Below are 19,200 nucleotides of genomic sequence, written 5' to 3'. Positions count from 1 at the left end.
AGCAGCGACACCATTAACCACCGAGGCCCACACTGATGGTGAACAGTCATAGTGACAGCAGGTTCCAGTTCCTGGGCATTGAACTCTGTGCTGTGCTAAGGGCTTCTGCGGATTCTCTCACTGAATCCTAACCGCCTGGTCAGAGGCACCGCTAGTCCCTTTCTCTACAGAAAGGAGATTCAGGAGCAGTAAGTACTATGTCCTGGGTCTCCCACCTCCTGAACAGCAAATCCAGGGCTCAAACCCTGGCCTTATAAGTCCAGCTCAGTGGAAACTTCCCCAGGAGGCTGGTCTCTGTGAACTCAGCGCGGGGCAGGGACAGGAGGCGGGTCCGGTGCCCCCTCCGCAGCCCGGGGAGCAGAGGCCGTGGTGAAAGCCACCTGTCTCTCCTCTGCAGGTGGAAACGCTCGAAGCCGCCCCTGTGACAGACGCTCTGAGCGAGCCCCCGCCGGACCGAGTATACCTGGACCTCACGCCTGTCAAGTCCTTTCTGCACAGCCCCAGCAGTGCACAGACCCGGGCCCACTCCCCAGTGCCATCCCACCTGGACCCCCCAGCCGAGGCTCTCCCTGCAGACCCGGGCCCTGCCCCAGATGAGCCCCTCGTAGAGCCCCCAGAGAACCCCAAGCTGCAGGTAAGGCTGTCCTCTAGCAGGTGGGCCGGCCTCGCCTTCGCGGCCCCTGGGCCGGCTGAGCCGTGTTCGCCTTCTCCCAAAGCAGACGCGGCAGGAGAGTCCGGAGTCTGAAGAGCCTTCCGGGAGACTCACGACAGTCAAAATCCAGACCGAACAGCAGAAGATCTCCTTCCCATCGAGCTGCCCCGACACTACGGCCGTCCCCCCGGCGGGGGCCAGCCCGCCTGTGAAGGACAGGCTGAGGGTGACCACTGCAGGTGCCTGTGCTAGATTAGTGTGGAATGTTCTGGAAGTGGCTTGCAGAAGTTAGTCCAGTTCCTTCCCTTTCACACGAGGAAGCAGAGGTTCAGAGAGGTGAAGGGACTTGCCCAAAGTCACACAGCAAAGAAAGCGTGGGCCCAATTTTCTTGTCTGTCCCTGCCAGGCCGGGTTGTGTCTGAGCCTGCACAGTGGGTTGGGCTGGCCCTTGTGTCCCAGCCTGGCTGACCTGGGGGTTCTCCTCTGTGGGTCTGTAGAGATCAAACTGGGCAAGAATAGGACAGAAGCCGAGGTGAAGCGGTACACAGAGGAGAAGGAGAGGCTCGAGAAGAAGAAGGAAGAAATCCGGGGGCACCTGGCTCAGCTCCGGAAAGAGAAACGGGAGCTGAGAGAGACCCTGTTAAAATGCACAGGTAAGGGGCCTCCCAGGTGGAGGGGTGTGGGCTTCCCGGGGGAAGAATCTGGATCTGTGCACCGGGCCTGCGGGCCCGTGAGCCTTCGCCGCATCGGTGTTTGGTGCAGGTGGGTGCTCCCCTGCCAGGTCCTTCCCCCATCCTGTCTGAAATGTTGCTATGCTGTACAGAGACCCTCTGATCTGCCGTCAACAGGACCAGGAGGTAGTGGAAAAAAAACCGGTGGGAGGAGGAAATCTCTAAAAGTACATATTTAGGCCGCCATGTTTTATTTTCACTGAAAGCACATTCTGTCTTGGGGTGCCCAGGTGGATCAGTCAGTTAAGTGACCGGCTCTATGTCATGATCTCACAGTTTTTGAGTTCGAGCCCCGCGTCGGGCTCTGTGCTGACAGCTCAGAGCCTGGAGCCTGTTTCGGATTCTGTGTCTCCCTCTCTCTCTGCCCCTCCCCGCTTGTGCTCCGTCTCGCTCTCAGGAATAGCCTTTTAAAAAAGTTCCCTCTTGTAATGGAGTGCCAAAGCCTCTGGCTGAGGTGTAGGCCAGCCAACGGGAGTCCCGGGTCACCTTTCCTGTGTTAACCACAGCTGCACCGCGGCATCCATCATGTCCAGGCTTGATCTCTTTAGTTCTTTATTCCATTTTTTGAGAGAAAGAGCCGGCGAGCAGGGGAAGGAGACAGAGGATTGGGAAGCAGGCGCTGGGCTGAGCGGGCGGAACCCGATGTGGGGCGTGAACTCAGAAACCGTGAGATCGTTACCTGAGTCAGACGCTTAGCCACCCAGGCGCCCCAGACTTCGTTTCCTTACAGTGAACACACACTTAAGACACTTGCCAGGAAATCTCCTTGTAGATGATTTTCTAGATCCTCCTCCCACCAGTCATTTCCTAGAAACTTGCCTTTTATAGGACCTTTCCAAAGCACTTACGTCATTTTCATAGAGTCTATCTTTGTGCTTATCTGCTATTTAAATTGCAGACTTGCACCAACCAACACAACTGGCCTGAGCAGGTCTGGGGACAAACCCAGAGACTCCCGGGAAGCTTAGCATGTGATTGTGCCCCCATGACCCTCCTCCACCAAAGTCATCCACTGTCTTTGTTCTAGAATAGCGTTACTGAGCTACAATTCGCAGATCATACAGTGGACCCATTTACAGTGTACAAGTCAGTGATTTTTAGTATCTGTACAGATCTGTACATTTTTACCACCCACACCCATTAGCAGTCACTCCCTATCTCCCCCCAACCCTCCCATCCCTAGGCAGCCCCTAATCTATCAATTTGCACTACTGGTTTCAAAGGTCCAGTGGTCTTGGCTGCCAGCGCACAGGGGTAAGGAGACAGCTGGCTTTCCTACGGAGCTGGGACGTGCGCTAACAAGCGTGACCAGAGGCACACCGGCCACAGTCCCTGTAAATCTGGAGAGCAAGCCGGGCTGGGGGTGCAGAACCGGGGATCCCCCGCCCTTTCTCTTCTAGGGGGATTTTCTGGGTGGGAGAAAACTTTTACTGTATTCTCCTGGCAAGTAAGCCCTGAAGATCTTAGGCTAGTAAGTCACAGACCTGAAGAAAGTAATTCTCAAAGTAGCGATACTGACTGCTAACAAGGACTCCGGTTCCAAAAACATCTTTAACATTTTGTCAGCTTTTTCCCCGTGAATTTTTCCTTAAACAAGTGGGCCCTGCTTGTCCTCTGACAAGGGCTGACAGGTGGCCGCTTACCCTAGACTTGGAAACAGGGCCAAGTTATTCCAGTGGCTGCTGGCTCAGGACTCTCTATTGAACACACATGGCACCATTGTTCCCCCTGGCGGTGAGCTCCTAGGCCAGCATTTCTTGGTGCTACCGCACCAATCTGAGAACTCTAGGGTGACAATAAAACAGGATTGAGAAAGTAGCAGGGCTGAGGACCACCACTCCGTTCGGCTTAGAGAAGCCCTGAGTGCCAGCAGGATTGAGGGGACTGCGTGGGGCAGGTGGGAACAGCACAGGCATCCTCCAAGAGTCAGTAATAAAGCTGCTCTCTCCCTCCCTGGGCAGTTGCTATAACAATAGGGGCCCTCAGTTTTGATACCTGCTAAGAACCTACCAGAAGGGACCTTGGCCTCTGACTTATGCCCTGTTATGAAGGCAGAGCTCTCTGCCCCCCAGAGCTTTCCCCAGCCTCTGCGGAATGCTCACGCAGGCCCCGACCCTGAGCGGTGGAGCCAGAACTGTGGGCCACATCCACCGGGGTTCTGTCCCCTGAAGCCGGATAAATTCTCTGCAGACAAGGGAGTCCTGGCCAGCCTGGAGCAGAAGCTGAAGGAAATCGACGAGGAGTGCAGGGTCGAGGAGAGCAGGCGTGTGGACCTCGAGCTCAACATCGTGGAGGTGAAGGACAACCTGAAGAAGGCAGAGGCCGGGCCCGTGACACTGGGCACCACTGTGGACACCACCCACCTGGAGAACGTGAGCCCCCGGGTGAGCGGCAGGGTTCCTCTTGGCCGCCTGCACGACCTCCGGGGCCGGGGCTGGGGGAGGCGGGTCACGTGCCCCGCCCTTGGCTCAGGCCTCGCTCTCCTCTCGCCACCACAGCCCAAGGCTGCCACCCCCACCCCTGCCCCAGACTGCACCCCGGTCAACTCTGCCACCGCGCTCAAGAACAGGCCTCTTTCGGTCATGGTCACGGGCAAAGGCACCGTCCTCCAGAAAGCGAAGGTAAGCGGCGGTCACACCCAGCCTCCTGCGGGGCCACTGTGGACGGCAGAACTGTCACTAAGGCGGGGTCCCTCGTCTGCCTAGGGTAGCACGTCCCCGCTTTGGGCGCCAGCTCTGAGCCCTCGGCTCTCACGCAGGGGCTGAGGCTTCCTTGTGCCTTTGGCTCCGTCTTCGGCCCTGAGCAACCAGAAAGGCGTGGGCACTTGGTCCAAACGCTCTTACCGGTCACAGCCTGAGGACCCTTGATCCTGCAACTGTCCACCCGTTGGTTACCCAGTAGATGCCAGGGTGATAGCCTGAGTTCAGAGACAAGCTGTGACGGGCGAGTTTCCAAGTCAGAAAGTCAGTGATTCTTAAAGGCCTTCTGCCACTAAAACTGAAGGGACAGGTGGTAGGATTTGCCTAAAGCCCCCCAGCCAGCTGGTGGCCAAGGGCTTGGTAAGGTGTAAGCAAGGACAGAGTGCCCTTGCTGGGTTTCTCCCTGAGGGCTAAAGTGTTAGCAGTCTCTTCCGCCTACCAAAGACCATGCCCCGAGCTGCCTTTGTTGGTGGCAAACTCAGTTCCTTATTTCTGTCCTGATTACCTACCAGAGAGATTCGGGGGCACATGCACCGATGACTAACTCCTAAATCCACATGAGCATGTGAGGCTCTGCTCCCTCACTCCCAGCATGCTCCGCTGTGCCACAGTCTCCGAATCTCTTAACGTGTGCCCCAAACTGTGAACAGACAATTACCGTCTCCAATGCCTCTAAGCTTCAAAAAAAATACTTCTTACCCTCCGTAGCAACCTCCATATACACAGAACAATGTTAGCTAACTCTCTTCTTTGGCGGGGGGGCGGGTGGTGGTGCTGGTATTTGCCACCCTAGGAATGGGAGAAGAAAGGAACAAGTTAGGAAACAAGTTTCATCTAAAGACTTTTCCTGCCATCGTGGACCTTGGTGACAATCCTGCTTCATTAAAGTCTTTGTTCAGAAGAAAAAAGGACTATGGTACTACAGGTGGAGAGCACTGGCTAAGAGGAGGCTCTGTCCGTCTTCAGAGCCAAAGGAAATAATATATAACAACAAAAAGAGAGCTTCTCTGGAGACCTAAGTCTACTGGGTGGAAACAATCCATTGTTGTATTCAGGTGTATTCTGTGTCTCTTCTTTGAAGTTTTCATCAACTGCTGTATCAAGCTTTGTAAGTAGCGAAAAGCTTCTGATGGTGAGACTTTGGTGGGAAAGAAATCAAGGTAGCAGGACCCTGACCCACTGGTCGTGTGGCTTTGGTGACCGAGAAGACCTGCACTCTGGACTGTCACCTCTCATCCAAGGCTCTTCAACATTAGCAAGTCCTACTCAGTCTTCCATGGTTTTAAAACAGCCTCGATATCACCTGTGTAAAGCCATCCATGACATGTTTTGAAAAGACAGGAACAGGGGAGAATACTTGGGACCAAGCGGAGGTGAGGTCCCCACTAAGTTCAGGACTTTTTTTTTTTCCAGCCTCAAGCAGGCCTGAATCAATTGCTTTTAAATAAAATTTTAAGTGATGCTGTATTATATAGGGGGAAAAATGTTTAAAATCCTGTAATTTAGAACAGCGAAAAGTGTCTTTTTGAGATTTGAAAGTATCTTTTTGAGATCGGACTTTTTACGTTACCATAGGAGAAAAGATGACCCAGCGTTTACAGATTCCGTCCTGTGGCCAGGCCATTTTTAAGGGAAAAGTTATTTAAGTTCTGCGTAATGTCCAGGCCCCTTCCGTGAAGAAGGTGGCGAATTTTGTTTCGGGGTGATTCTCTCTCCTCTTAAAATTGGCAGTGCTGTTCTTCTGTGTCTTCTCTTCTGATGTGTCTGTTGTTAACACCGATTGAAACATTTCATCTGTCGTTTCTGCCTCGTTTTGGGGGCGGGGTGGGGGGCGGTTATCAATCAGAGTTCTCTAACACTGGTTCCTGAGAACTAAAATTCTTTTGATTTCTACGGTCTTTCTAATCCCAGGGCATTTATTTTCTTTGTGCTATATACGCTTGGTGCCCTTTACCAAGTGATGAGTTCGATTTTTTTTTTTTTTAATAAAATGTTAATTGTATTTTGGGTTTTTCCTTGTTATTTCACGGAATTATTTGGGGCAGTGCCTGGTGACTTCTGCCTCAAGGGGGCAACGTCTTGGTTATTTACCTACTAGACTTGAAAATACGTCCAGTAAAAACTGGTGGCAGTGTGATCCCAGCGTCAGTAAGGCTGAAAAGGATTTTCACAGTGTAACTGTACAGAACGCAAAGGAAACCTGTGTGATCGGTTTCTGCAGATACATGACTGAAAATCAATACGCCCGGAAGTTAAACACACTCCTAAATCATTCTTGGGGCAAAGAAACGGGCCGATACTTGGAAGGTTGCCTAAGGAGCGAAAAGTTCCATGCGTGAATGCGCTTATTTCAAAAAGGACAAAATCTGGCTCGTTGAAATCACTAATAAAAAGACAACGTAAAAGGCCCTTAAGTTTCAGGAGTATGTCTTTTCCGTTTTATAAAGTTTTAGCGTAGTTCTGATACCAAAAATCCAACACAAATCACCAAAGAAAAACCAAATCTCATTTTTGGGGACAAAAATGAAAAAAAACCCGAATATTGGCAAGTGAAATTCAACAGTGTTTAAAGAATCATGCAGCGTGACCTGGTCATGTTTATCCACGGAAGCAACAGTGATTCAACGATTAAAACTATACTAATGGGCCATTTATGATATGAACAGATTAAATGTGAAAACGAACATCATCTCAAAGGAAACAGAAGAGTATACCACAAATCTCAATACTCCTAATAAACACTCTTCGTAATCCAGGAATAGAAAGAAGTATTCCTAACCTGATAAAGTAATCCACAAAAATAACATATCATGATGGGAGATCGCTTCGGGTCCAGAAACAGATACCACTACTTTTTAAAACATTATTCTGGAGGTCCCTAGACAATGCAAAATGACATGAGAAAGTACTAGCACAAATATCAAAAGGAAGAAATAAGACTGATTACTTACAAATACCTTTCTAGAAAAGCAAATTAACAACAGGGGTAGAGCATCTAGCAAGGTGGCTGCAATGAGGATCATTCAGAAAATAATTTATGACCTATTTGCACTGTTTTAATTTTTCCAAGGAGAAGATTTTTCTTTTTTAATGTTCTATTTTTAAGAGACAGAGGGTGAGCAGGGGGAGGGGCAGAGAGGGAGGGAGACACAGAATCTGAGGCAGTGAGCCAGGCTCTGAGCTGTCAGCACAGAGCCCAATGCAGGGTTCGAACCCAGGAACTGCAAGGTCATGACCTGAGCTAAAGTCGGACATTTAACCAACTGAGCCACTAGTTTCAAGTTTTTATTTAAATTCTAGTTAGTTAGGGATGCCTGAGTGGCTCAGGAGGTTAAGTGTCTGACTTCAGCTCACATCATGATCTCACAGCTTGTGAGTTCAAGCCCCACGTCGGGCTCTGTGCTGGCAGCTCAGAGCCTGGAGCCTGCTTCAGATTCTGTGTCTCCCTCTCTTCCCCTCCCCTGCTCACTGTGTGTGTGTGTGTGTGTGTGTGTGTGTGTGTGTGTCTGTCTGTCTCTCAAAATGAATAAACATTAAATTAAAAAAAAAATCTAGTTAAAAAAGGCCAGTTTCTTTTAAAAGAAAGAAAAAGTCTTGGCTGGTTAGGCAATAAGATAGGAATTCTCTCTGCCACTATTGGGATGCTGAGAGGGTTGAACTATTCAGTGGTACCTTCCCTAGAAAAGGAATAAAAAAAAAAAGGCTCAAGGTCTGGGATCTAAAAATAGAAGCAGTGTTTTAATGTGTAAGTCTGGGTTGTTTTTTTTTTTTAAGTCAAAGCAATTCAAATGGGATGTCCAAATATCAGCCCTGACCCAAAGAACCTACACTGTAAAATGATTAAACTTGCTGTTAAAGACTGTGGGTTCATGTAAGTTCTCAGACATCACCCATCAGCACCTGCCAGGTGGACATCCCTGCTCTGATGTCACCTGCCCAGGCTAAAGTAGTAACAGGAGTGAAAATATCCTTGAACACAAATGACTGTCATGAAGGTGCTTGGTACGCTGGACCTTTCATTTGAAATGTCTAAGGATACCCTCAGGTGGCCTCTTCAAGTACTTTAGGTCAAAGCAGCCTTGAATATTTGCATGTAAAACATTTACATTATTTACATTAAAAAGAAAAGACGAAGTATCTGGATATCTGGATGTAGGTCACAGCTCCACAAAGGTTTCTACTGAAAACCCAAAGCGAAAGGACCACAACCAAGGGGAAGGACTGATTCCTAAACACTGCAGGGGTAAGTACCTGGTTTGCCAGAAAACACTCCAACTAAAAAGCCTTTTTGCCACACGGGTCCTGTTAAGTAACCAACATCATATCTTGAGACATTCCTTTAGCGAGAAGCAAAGCCACTTAGATAACATAAGATCGATGCTTAAAAAACGCCAACACCCTCTAGGTTTCTTTATGCTGTATTTGTTTAAGAATTCCAATCCTCTTTGTCCTAAGAAAAAAAAAGCAAGCAATAAACACCCCCCAAGTAGCCCCCCTACGTAATCTCTCGAGGAAGCCCCCCCCAAAGGGAATGTAGCCCAGGACCTGGGACATCTTCACCTGGCCCCTCCCCCATAGTCAAACAAGTTGGTTAGTGGTCACATTCCAGTCCCGAGCCTTTTTTAGGTCTTTGCCACACACAGATCCAGAAACCAGAAGAAGTCACAAATGCCACACAAGCCCCTTGTCGAACCGAAAGCAAACGCACTAGGAAATCTTTGGGAAAAGAGGTGTGAAAAGGTCCACACTTTTTCCATCTCGAAATGCCGTGGCTTCAGTGGTCCAAACACCACTCTAGTCCGCGCCTCCTCCTATTACTGTTCCCAACGACATCCTATTTAGCATCTGGTGAGGGCCAAGGTGAGGGCCAAGGTTGCTTCAAACAGGCCATCAGGAGTCTCCACGCTCCTTTGTTTCTCCTCAGGGGAAAGGCGGCCGACGACACGAGCTCACCGGGGCACAGCCAGGCACAGCAAGCAAATACTTACATGTGAAGACTTCTCAACATCAGCATTAGTGGTGGAGTCAGGTGTCGCTGTGTCCCCAAGCAGCACGGTCTGCAGCCGGGACAGCTCTTTGTGGCGGAGGCACGTGGGCGGGAGGGATCTGCGTGGAGCCGGAGGCAGGATGCTCCACGGATGCCACGGCAGTTTCAGCGTCCGGGGTGCTCAGACCTGGGCAGTTGCTGGGAGGGGTCTCGGTGGGAGCCACGGGCCTTGGGGGCATCTCCTCTCAAGGACCCTGGGAGAGAAATGAACCTTGAGAACAGGAGGAGTGTCTGAGTCATCTTTTCAGCCAAATGGCAGCCTGTGGGGCCCTGCGAGGCTCTCCCTTCCTCCAGAGCCCGAGCCCGAGCCCAAGCCCATGTGCCAGATCAGAGGCCCTGTCGGCGCCCTTCAGGTCCACTCCCCGGCCTCAGACAGCCTTGCTCGGCCGGTGGCCGAAAACCCAAAGCTCCCAGGGGCATCTTCTGGTCGCTGGCTCCCCTAACTTGAAATTCAAGAGCAGGAGCCACAGTGGGCCCGTAAGGCTGCCCAACATTACTCTCCGTCTGGTTGAGGCCTTCTCTCCTGGACAGTTACCGAGCTCTCCTCAAACTGCCAGTGCCCCCTCCTGTCCTCTCTGCTGACGGCTGTTCCTCCCATTTCGCTGAGAATGGGAGCCTCCACCCCCCACCCTGTCCCCACCAACCCGCATCTGTGCCTGCGTCCTCTGTCTCCCAGACACCCTGCCTCCACTGCGCTCCCGGCCCAGGCCCCCCGGGGAGACCTCCCTCCCAGGATATGCTCAGCACCCACACGCTGCATGTTGCACCTGCTCCCTGTCCGTCTCCCCCGCTGGCATGGGCGCTCCGGCAGGACAGGACTGCTTGTTTACTGCCATATTCCCCGCACCTAGAACCGCGCCCAGGGTGCAGGCGGCCCCGCTCAATGTCTCGCGCGGGAACGACAAACGGCTGCGGGAGTCCTTCTGTTGAGCGCACGCCCTAGAACCTGCCTTCGGCGGAGTCCCTGGGGCTCAGCAGGTCTGAGGGCCACCCCCAGCTCCCACGTGCAGAGCGAGAGCCCCACTTACGTTTCCCACAGTGGGGGCCCTGCCAGCCGTCCTGGCACTCACAACGGTAGCTCCCGTTCTGCAGGATGCAGGTGCCCTCGTGCATGCACGGGCTGGGTTTGCAGAGGTTGACGGGCCGCTTGGCTTCTAGAAGGGAGAACGTGCCCAGCAGGCCCAGCCCAGGTCAGCCCCAAGGCCCTCGACTCCAAGGAAGCCCAGAACAGAGGTGAGGCCCCTGGAGTAGAGCAGCAGCTTGGAGGTTGGCACGTGGTTGGTGCCCCACACTGCTTGGCTAGGTCACAGACCCGGCATCCACACAGCCTTCCTTCCCTGCTGCATATGGAGACTGACACTCTCTCTCTCTCTCTCTCAAACATGCTGTGCACATAGCAGTGTTTATCATTATTATCACGGACACACTTTTAAAACAGCAGGAAGGAGGTCACTGGCAAAAGGAGGCCCTGGGGTCAGGCTGGCCTGGCCACGTTTGTTCCCAGCTCTGTCATTCACTACCGAGGTCGGTGTCAACCCGGGCCCTCAGATTCCTGGGGGCGTCTGCGGGTATCCTAGGGATGCCTTCTGTTCAAACGAGGTACAAAACCTCTCAAGTCGGGAGAGAGGGATTTTTTTTTTTGTTACTCAAATTCTCTGCACCTTAAATGTCAGATTGGGTCAGCTGCGCCTGGGGCAGGGTTTCACGCGAGCGGGGATTTAGCAGAGAAGCCAGCGCACGGAACGCGCGGGGGCAGCTGGGGGGCGCTGCCATCCTGGCGATGACGCACCCAAGGGCGCAGGCTGAGTGCCCCCAGCCCCACCCCGGAAGCAACAATGAAGGGTGTGGACTCCCCCGCTCACCTCCACATATCCACTGGATGAGCGCGTCCTGGTGGTGCCTCAGGTCTGCGTAGGTTGCCACGTGGAGCAGGGAGTCCCGGGGACCCGCGAGCCTCCGCAGCGCCTCCCTCAGCACGGGCCCCACGCCCACCACCAGGACAGAGACGCCATTGTTCCTCAGCTTCCGGACGGGGACAGCCGCGTCCTCCGCCCCCAGCCCGCCTGTGAGCACCACCACAGCCTTGGGGACACCAGGCCGGGCGCCCCTCTGGACCGTCATCACCCTGTCATGGATGTGCAGCAAGGCTGTGCCCGCCGAGCCCACCCCGCCCAGGTAGGGGGCCTGGCTCACGGCCCGCAGCACCGCGGCGCGGGTGGCGTGGGTGTCCAGCCCGAAGGCCACGCGGACCTGGCCGCCGTAAACCACCAGGCCGACCTGCGTCACGTCGGGGTTCACGTCAAACCGGAGCGCGCAACTCCTCACGAAACTCTGCATCCGGGCGAAGTTCTCGGGCCCCACGGAGGCCGAGGCATCCAACGCGAAGACCAGGTCCAGGGACCGTGCCTGGCAGCCTGCGGGGACAAGCAGCGTGAGCCCCCGGCCAGGCCCTGCCCAGCGGAGCCCCCTCCTCGGCACCAGGCCAGAAAGGGGGGCCGCCCTGGGTTGGGCCAGCCAGTCGGCCCGCTGCAGCCGCCACCCTCCGCTCACTCCTCGAACGTGAGGACACACGAATGCCAGGCTAGACCGCATTCCCAGACTCCCCGGCAGAGAGAGCTGAGGCAGACGGCCACTCCTGTCTCATGGGATGTGGTCGGAAACGACCGTGCGGTCTCCAAACCCTGTCCTCGAGAGGAAGCTGCTTCCCTCCTACTTCCCTTCTCCCCACCTCCTGCTGGCTGAGACACAAGGACCTCAGGCCCAGAGGTGGCACAAGAGAGCCAAGCCACCCTGCTGGCTGAGGCCACACTCACCTCCTAACTGTGAGGGGAAGAAATGTCTAAATCGGCTGTAAGCCACTGGGCTCCGGGGACCCTCTGGGACAGCAACTCGCCCGCACCCTCATCCATTCCCTTCCTGGGCACCCTCCGTGTGCCATGAACTGGACTCGAGGCGCTGACTGTACCAAGTGGACAAGATGGGCCCACGCCCCGCCTCAAGGGGCTGTCTGTGGGGTGACAGACAGGAGACCCACACAGAATTACAAATTACGTGAGCAGGCTTGGGGGCCCAAGCCAGGGTACTGTGAGAGGGACCAGCAGGAGCACAAAAGCAGATCGGGAGACGTCAGGGCCTCTCTGTGAGGAGTAAGTGTGAGCTGAGGGGTGGGTGGGGTCCTGAGGCAGGGGGAGGCCCCGAGTGGCTGGACCCCCCCACCCCCACCCCGCACCGTGCTGGGGCTGCAGACAGATCTCAGGAACCAGACACAGGGAGCTCTCAGAAGCCAGCGGAAGGAGTCTGGGTTTTCTGCCAAGTGCAGAGGGGAGCCAGTGGATCGAATTTATCGGTTTTTAAACACCACGCCAGCACAAGGAATATCTGAGAAACTGGCGGCCCGGGGAAGCCTAGGAAGGCATGATGGGCAACTACAACGCAGGGTCCTGGACAGAATCCTTGGAACAAAAAAAGGCCACTAGGTAGAGACTAAGATCTGAACAAAGTATAGACCTTAGTAAATAATAATATATTTGTGGATTCATTAACTATGACAAATGCACCCTGTTTTAACGCCTCGTAAGAGGAAGCACCGTGGAGTCCTGGGACCTCACCTGGCGGCGGCCGGCTGCACAGCTTCCCCTGCAGCTCACGGGTTTGGCGGAGCAGGTCATGTGGGCCGGCGTAGACCAGGACGCGCTCTGGGCTGCCTGTGATCTCCTCCAGCTCTGCCCGCACGGCCTCGGTGCCCACTCCCAGCAGGAGCAGCTCTCGGGCCCTCGCACGACGCGCCGGGCCGGCCACGTCATCCTGGGAGGGTGACTCGGTGAGCAGGACCACCACTCTGCGGGGACGGTCCTGGCCCGTCCTGGCGGCGCTCCCGAAGCCGCGCTCAGCCGCCTGCCGCAAGGCACCGCCCGTTAGGGTGGCGCCTCCGCCGAAGGGGATGCCATCCAGGCTCCTGAGCAGGTCCGGCACGTCCTGGTACTCGCCCACGGGCACGGCCACCATCAGCTCCCCGCTGTAGCGGGCCACACCCACGCGGGCCCGGGAGTCCTCGCCCAGTGAGGCCTGCACAAACCGCTTCACGAAGGCCTTGGCCCGCAGGAAGCCCTCCAGGGTGGTGCCCGCTGAGCTGGCCAGCAGGAAGAGGACGTCGATTCTGCATTCCGGGCTCAGCTTCGGGGCTGCCGGGATCACAGCAGCCATCAGTCACGCTATGACCCCCTGGAGCATGGAGGTCGCTGTCCCACCCGAGATGCCCAGCCACTACACCAGGCAGGAGACACCTCCCTCCCAGGAGGGAGACGGGGCAGAGAAGCAGGCGACACGGGCTGGGGCGCATGGCACAGAGTTACACCGGCCCGGACACGGCTCTCCCTCCTGGCTCTCACTACGGGTCTCCGTCTGGCCACTTTTTAAAACTTAAACTGTAACTTAGAACTTTCTTCCATTATGGTTAGTGCTTCTTGTGTCCCTGTGAGAAATCTTTGTCTACCTCAAATCAGGAAGATATGCCACGTTTTCTTCCAGAAACTTCACTGCTTTGTCTTTTACGTTTAGATCTACGATCCATCCGGAACTGATTTCTGTGTCTCTTAGAAGGTAGGGGGTCAAGATTGTGTTCTTCCATAGAGATCTCCAGTTGACCCAACACTACGTTTTTTAAGTTATTATTTTTTACAATAAATAAAATATATATATAATACATATATAATAACATTATATAATATATATTATATAACAACACTATATAATATATATTATATAACATTATATATTATATAACATTATATAATATACAATATATATCAATATATAATATATAAATATATTAATATAATTGATATATAATTATATATTATATTTGTATAATTAATAATAATATACTATATAATAAATATATTATCAATATATTATTATAATATATAATATATATTTTTTATATATAATAAATATATATATATATTTTTAAAGTTTTTGTTTAATAAGCTCCTACTGTGTGTCAAGCCTTGTTACAAGGCACTTTCCATCTACCTCATTTAAAATGCCCAGCAACCCTGCAGGGTAAAGCCTACTATAATTTTCATCTCATACCAGGGGTTAGGCCCTTTGCTCCTGTTCCTATGAGAAGGGAGAAGAGACTGCCCACAACCAGGACTGAGAGTCGGACTGGCGTCAGCCTGCACCTGAACTCAGCAATGCTCAAAGAGCAAGCAGTGGCCATTCTAAAGATAATATGCCAGGGGCCGCTGTCCTACCCAGGGTATCACCACCTGAGTTATTTATTCGTGGAGCACTCAGAGGCTGTATCACACGAAACAACAGATCGGCGGTGTGCCTGCAAAGTAGGTGGCTCTAAAACTCAAGGGCCAGTTTCTACCTAGTAGCTAGCGGGGTGGGAGGTTGGTAGGGGGAGCCCAGGTTCCACGGCTCCCCAACGGTCAGTCTCAGAAGTCCCATGCATACGTACCGCAGTTAGCCTCCCCTCCGAAGGCTGGTGGGCAGAGGCAGTGGTACCTGTCCAGTCCTTCTGGAACACACGTGCCTCCATTCTGGCAGGGCTGCGAGTCACAGGCGCCTATCGGAGAGAGGCCCATTAAGAGCCTAGCACGTCAGCTCAGAGGCTTGAAGGGGTTTGGCCAGAGGTGTGAATCTGGCAGACCACCCTGCACCCCACCAGGGCCCAGCTCCCTTCTTCCCTTGGGACCACTAGGAAACTAGCCACGAAGTCTGTGGCAAAGAGGGGACAGAAAGCGAGTGAGGCACGTAAAGCAGGGGCCGGGTGGCCGATGTCAAGGGCACTCAGTGATGGGCTCCCTGAGGCCCTGTGTGAATTACAGGCTCAACCCTGGACTGTTAGGGACTGAATTGTCTTCCTCCAAATTCATATGCGCAAGTCCCAGCCCTCAGGTCCTTAGGATGTGACTGTATTTGGAAAGGGCCTTTAAAGAGGAAATTAAGGCCAAATGAGGTCATAGGGTGGGCCCTAATCCAGTCTGGCGCATAGGAGGAGGAAGAGACACCAGCCTCGCGCAGAGGGAGGCCACGTGAGGACAATGAGGAGACAGCCATCTGCAAACGGAGCAGAGAGACCCCAGAAGAAACAGAACCTGCCGCCCCCTTCATCTTGGACTCCCAGTCTCCAGAACCACGAGCAAGTGCATTTCTGTTGCTTCAGGCATCCGGTCTGTGATATTTGTTCATGGCAGCCTTAGCCGACTGCACAACATGGCTTCATAGCCCCCGCCTGCCGAGGAGACCTGGAGGAGCTCCCGGGGGCTGCAGTGATTAACTGGTGTTGGATCGGAGCTCGGCGAGGATGGAAATCTCAGTAGCATCATGGCAGCCATGCGGGTGTCCGTAAGACTCAGGCGGCACCGTGGCGTGCCATTTCCTGAAGTTCTATGGGGCTGTTCTTAACGGCCTCTCCGGGCTGCCACTGCAAGATGGTGAGCCTTTGGTGCCTGGGGCCCATGAATGTGGCCTCCTCCACCTGCATGGGCACCTTAATTAGCCCCTCCACAGAGTTATTGTGACGATCACGCAAACTAATCCACGCAAAGTCTTGGCACAAAGCCTGGCGTGAAGCCAACGCTCCATAACATGTTAACACAGCATTGGCTTTGGGAGGTCAGGTCCAAATTAGGGGCAGTGTCTCTTCCAAAGGGGCTACTTTATACAGGAAACCACAGCCCGTGACAGAATGGGGCCCGCTCTGAAGTGTCCTACCTATGATACCCTATGGTCAATATCTGAGCTCCTTTCAATTCCCTTATCAATTACTGTAAAATGCAGATGATACCACACGACCTCCCTCCCAGAGTTAGAACAGACAAGATCTTTATGAATTCACGTATCATGATATGCAAAGGACTTACTAAGCAGCTGAGTGTGGTTACCATGGGAATTGGTGATTTCTGTCCTTTCTACATAAAAATGTAGGAAATGTGGTGGTCACATCACTATAATTAAAGCGTATGCTTATTGGAGGTAGAATTTTTTGAGGCCAACTCCGGGCACCCAGGCCTGCTATTCTGTCAGCCTGTGTATCATGGGAACAACTGGGGGCGCATGAACATGGGGCCTTTAATGGAGCAGCTGCTATGTGCCAGGTACTGTGTTAAGCACCACGCGTGCATGATCTCGCTTCACGGACACCCCCCGATGAGGTAGGTTTTGTCAAGGTCCCCTCATTTCAGATGGGGAAACTGAAGTTCAATGACTAGAGGTCACGTGCAGTTCAGATAGCTGGAAAGGGGTAGAGCTGGGACTCAAACCTGGGTCACTCTCTTTCCAAAGCTTTAGGCTCAAACTTCAATTTCCTTTTTTGTTTTTGGAGGGGGGTGCAGAAAGACAGCGAGCACGTGCGTGTGCGCGCGCACGCGTGAGCGGGGGACAGGCAAAGAGAGAGGGGGACAGAGAATCCCAAGCAGGACTCGACGCGAGACTTGATCTCAAGAACCGTGAGATCATGACCTGAGCCGAAATCAAGACTGAGCTTAACCGACTGAGCCACCCAGGCACCCCTCAAACCTTAATGTCTGAGGAAGAAACCACCCTACTTTCAGCCTCTTCTGTGTTTCACAAGTATGCAACTTGGGAACTTTAAAACAGGATGTCAAGGGGGTCGCCAAACTCAGGGCAGAAAGTGCAGCTAGCTCTGCCTCCAGGAGACGGGCTCCTTGCCTCAGTCAGGGGTAGCAAACCCATAAATGACTGATGCCAACACATGAATGCCATTTCTATGCTCCCAGGTCAGTGGGGTGCGCTAGACCCCCGGGGAAGGAGCAGGAAGACCCACTGGGGAGCCAGGCTGAACAATGCCTAATGGTATTAGTGAGTCCGCCTGTTTGCTTTGGGGCCTTGTGGCTGACGAAGCACTTCCGTGGGCATTTATCTACCGAGTCTTCACTAGAAACCCGTTTATGATACCCCCTATCATACAGAGCAGGGAGACAGGGATTCCAGACGTGGGACAATCTGTTTTGTAGAGGAGGAAACTGAGGCTTAAGTGTCTGGCCTGGAGTTTGGTGCTGGACGTGAGCTTCCCTCTCTGCAAAGCCGGTGCTCAAGGCACGCCCTTCTCTGCCTCTTGTCCTGCAAGGGGCACGGGTTAAGGAAGGTAACTCCAAAGTCTTCATTCTTAGTGAAAAAACGCCACTGAGCAAAGGAGGAATGAGTCCAGCATGAGCATCCGCCTCCACCTCTGAAATGCCGGTCGCCCTGCCTGGGAGCTGGTTCCAACCCCACCCTCTGCCCCAGGCGTGCAAACACATCTTTAGATGCCAGCCTAGTCCCAGGGCCCAGAAAGAGCTAGAAAATCCAAGACGCAGACTGTACCTGGGCAGGTTGTCCTGTAGCAGGTGGCAGGGTGGGTTAGGACCACTCTCTTCCAGCTGTCACCCAAGGGAACAAATGGCAGAGAGCAAAAGTTTAACACGAAAGCAGAAACCTGGAAGGTAATTTGAACCGCTAAAAGCCGGTATGAGATTCCAATGCAGATACGGGTCAAGAAAGACGTCTTTCTGTCTTGATTCTACCCCAACTTTTATCTGCATATGGATAGGATAGGGAAAGTTCCAAGCTACCCGGAAATAGTTTTTAAAAAATGTAAGTTGGCGATCATGTCAGAATTTGGAAACATCTGTGCTCAGAACTCTGAACTATCGGCAGAGCTTTCTATTACGGGTTACTTTCTGGGGCCGGCACAATGCAGCGCTGGAGGGGAGGGCGGGGAAACAGCGGGAATTGGGCAACCGGATTCTGGCTGTGTGATTCCCCCAGGCCTCCCACCACAGGGGCAGGCTAATTGGGCTCACCTCTAGGGCACAGCCTTCCCTGGAGCAAAACACAAGGAGTTGCTGAAATCAAAAGTTCGCCAAGCCGCCAGCTCATTAAAGAGAAATCTCCTCCCTGTCCACATGTACTCCTAGTGACTTCCTAAGACCACAATTCCTAGCCCAGAAAGTTCTGTGGACTCCTCCCAGCCCGAGCTGGGAATCCCGTGTCGTTGGAGCAGAGACTGGCCACAGGGCTTTGCCTGGATCTGCACATCGCTCACGGCTCCTTCCTGAGCTCCCTCGGGCCTGGACTCTATGCAAGGCCCTTCCTGCCCACTCTGCCAACGCTGCCCCAACCACCACCTCCCCACGCCCACCCGTCCTGTCGTTCCTTTCTCTGTAGCACTAATCGCTACCTATCAGTTTATTCTATGCATTCGTTTCATCTACTATTGCCTCCTGCCACCGGAGGCACTTCTGCCACTGCTCGTGAGGGCAGACTGGTTTCTGAGACACTCACGCTGATTGCCCAGGACCTGGGACAGTGCTAGGCACAGAGGAGGCCCTCCGGGTTTCTTGAATCGGGGAATTGGCGAAGAGCTTACTACACGCGCAGACAATTCTAAAAGCCTCCAGGATTAGTGCACTCCACATATCAACTCATTGCCGACTCTCCACAGCCCTATGGGGTGGGTATTATTATCCTCCCCCTTTCACATGTAGGAAAAGGGAGGGGGAGGTTCCGAGCTCACCAGTGGTCACTTGGGAATTAACAGCCCAGCAGCCTGACTCCAGGATCTGAGCACAAAGCCACGGGGTGTCCTCTACCCACCAGCTTCTCCTGGGGCTCCCAGCTCTGAATGCCTCTGTGTGGCATCACTGGGTTCCCGTTTCTTTCAAGACTGGTCCAGCAGCCCCTTCTCCATGACATCCCAGGGAGGACAGGCCCCGTCCTGGCACCTGAGACACCTGCCGGTGGTCACTGTCCAATGCCTCCTCTGGACCACGAGCTTCCTGGAGGTGGCGGCCATGCCTCTCTCCGCACTGCACCCCGCTCGGTTCAGAGTGAGCTTTTAGAACGAGTCCAGTGGGGAAACAAAGAACTGCCTTCTTTCACTCGAAAGCTCGGGTTCTGAAGAGGGCCTCTAGTGGCCTCTGCCAAGGCATGAGGCCCTCTTTTCTCTGACCCACGTGCAGGCCACAGCCCTTCCCTGCCTACACGGTCTTTGGACTCGCCCCCAGCCCAGCGTGATGGCTCACGGCTTCGCAGCCGGTCCATTTCACTGCTGGGTGT

At 53.4% G+C, this 19,200-nt stretch overlaps 2 protein-coding genes across 9 annotated transcripts in view; one reads left to right on the top strand and one right to left on the bottom strand.

Moving 5' to 3' along the window:
* The window catches only part of AFAP1L2 (actin filament associated protein 1 like 2), a 97,813-nt gene extending 90,684 nt beyond the window's left edge, over positions 1-7,129 (top strand). For 4 of the 8 annotated variants that reach the window (XM_043597607.1, XM_043597610.1, XM_043597613.1 and 1 more), the window contains 6 exons: positions 398-634; positions 717-891; positions 1,150-1,305; positions 3,574-3,767; positions 3,882-4,004; positions 4,876-7,129. In XM_043597607.1, the coding sequence (XP_043453542.1) occupies positions 398-634; positions 717-891; positions 1,150-1,305; positions 3,574-3,767; positions 3,882-4,004; positions 4,876-4,902 (912 nt within the window). In that variant the 3' untranslated portion in view covers positions 4,903-7,129. The remainder of the gene's footprint in view (positions 1-397; positions 635-716; positions 892-1,149; positions 1,306-3,573; positions 3,768-3,881; positions 4,005-4,875) is intronic. The other 4 variants (XM_043597609.1, XM_043597612.1, XM_043597611.1 and 1 more) reach the window with 2 other exon arrangements.
* Positions 7,130-7,801: 672 nt separating this feature from the next.
* Positions 7,802-19,200, bottom strand: part of VWA2 (von Willebrand factor A domain containing 2) — a 46,098-nt gene continuing 34,699 nt past the window's right edge. Inside the window, exons 9-14 of the mRNA XM_043597606.1 lie at positions 17,467-17,522; positions 14,597-14,704; positions 12,738-13,310; positions 10,992-11,543; positions 10,158-10,283; positions 7,802-9,323 (exon numbers count right to left, since the gene is read on the bottom strand). Coding sequence (XP_043453541.1) covers positions 9,235-9,323; positions 10,158-10,283; positions 10,992-11,543; positions 12,738-13,310; positions 14,597-14,704; positions 17,467-17,522 — 1,504 coding nt within the window. The 3' untranslated portion in view covers positions 7,802-9,234. The remainder of the gene's footprint in view (positions 9,324-10,157; positions 10,284-10,991; positions 11,544-12,737; positions 13,311-14,596; positions 14,705-17,466; positions 17,523-19,200) is intronic.

The sequence above is a fragment of the Prionailurus bengalensis genome, chromosome D2 (assembly GCF_016509475.1).
Source record: "Prionailurus bengalensis isolate Pbe53 chromosome D2, Fcat_Pben_1.1_paternal_pri, whole genome shotgun sequence".
NCBI classification, from domain to species: domain Eukaryota; kingdom Metazoa; phylum Chordata; class Mammalia; order Carnivora; family Felidae; genus Prionailurus; species Prionailurus bengalensis.
The sequence above is the reverse complement of the archived record's forward strand: the minus strand, read 5'-3'. Positions and strand labels throughout refer to the sequence as shown.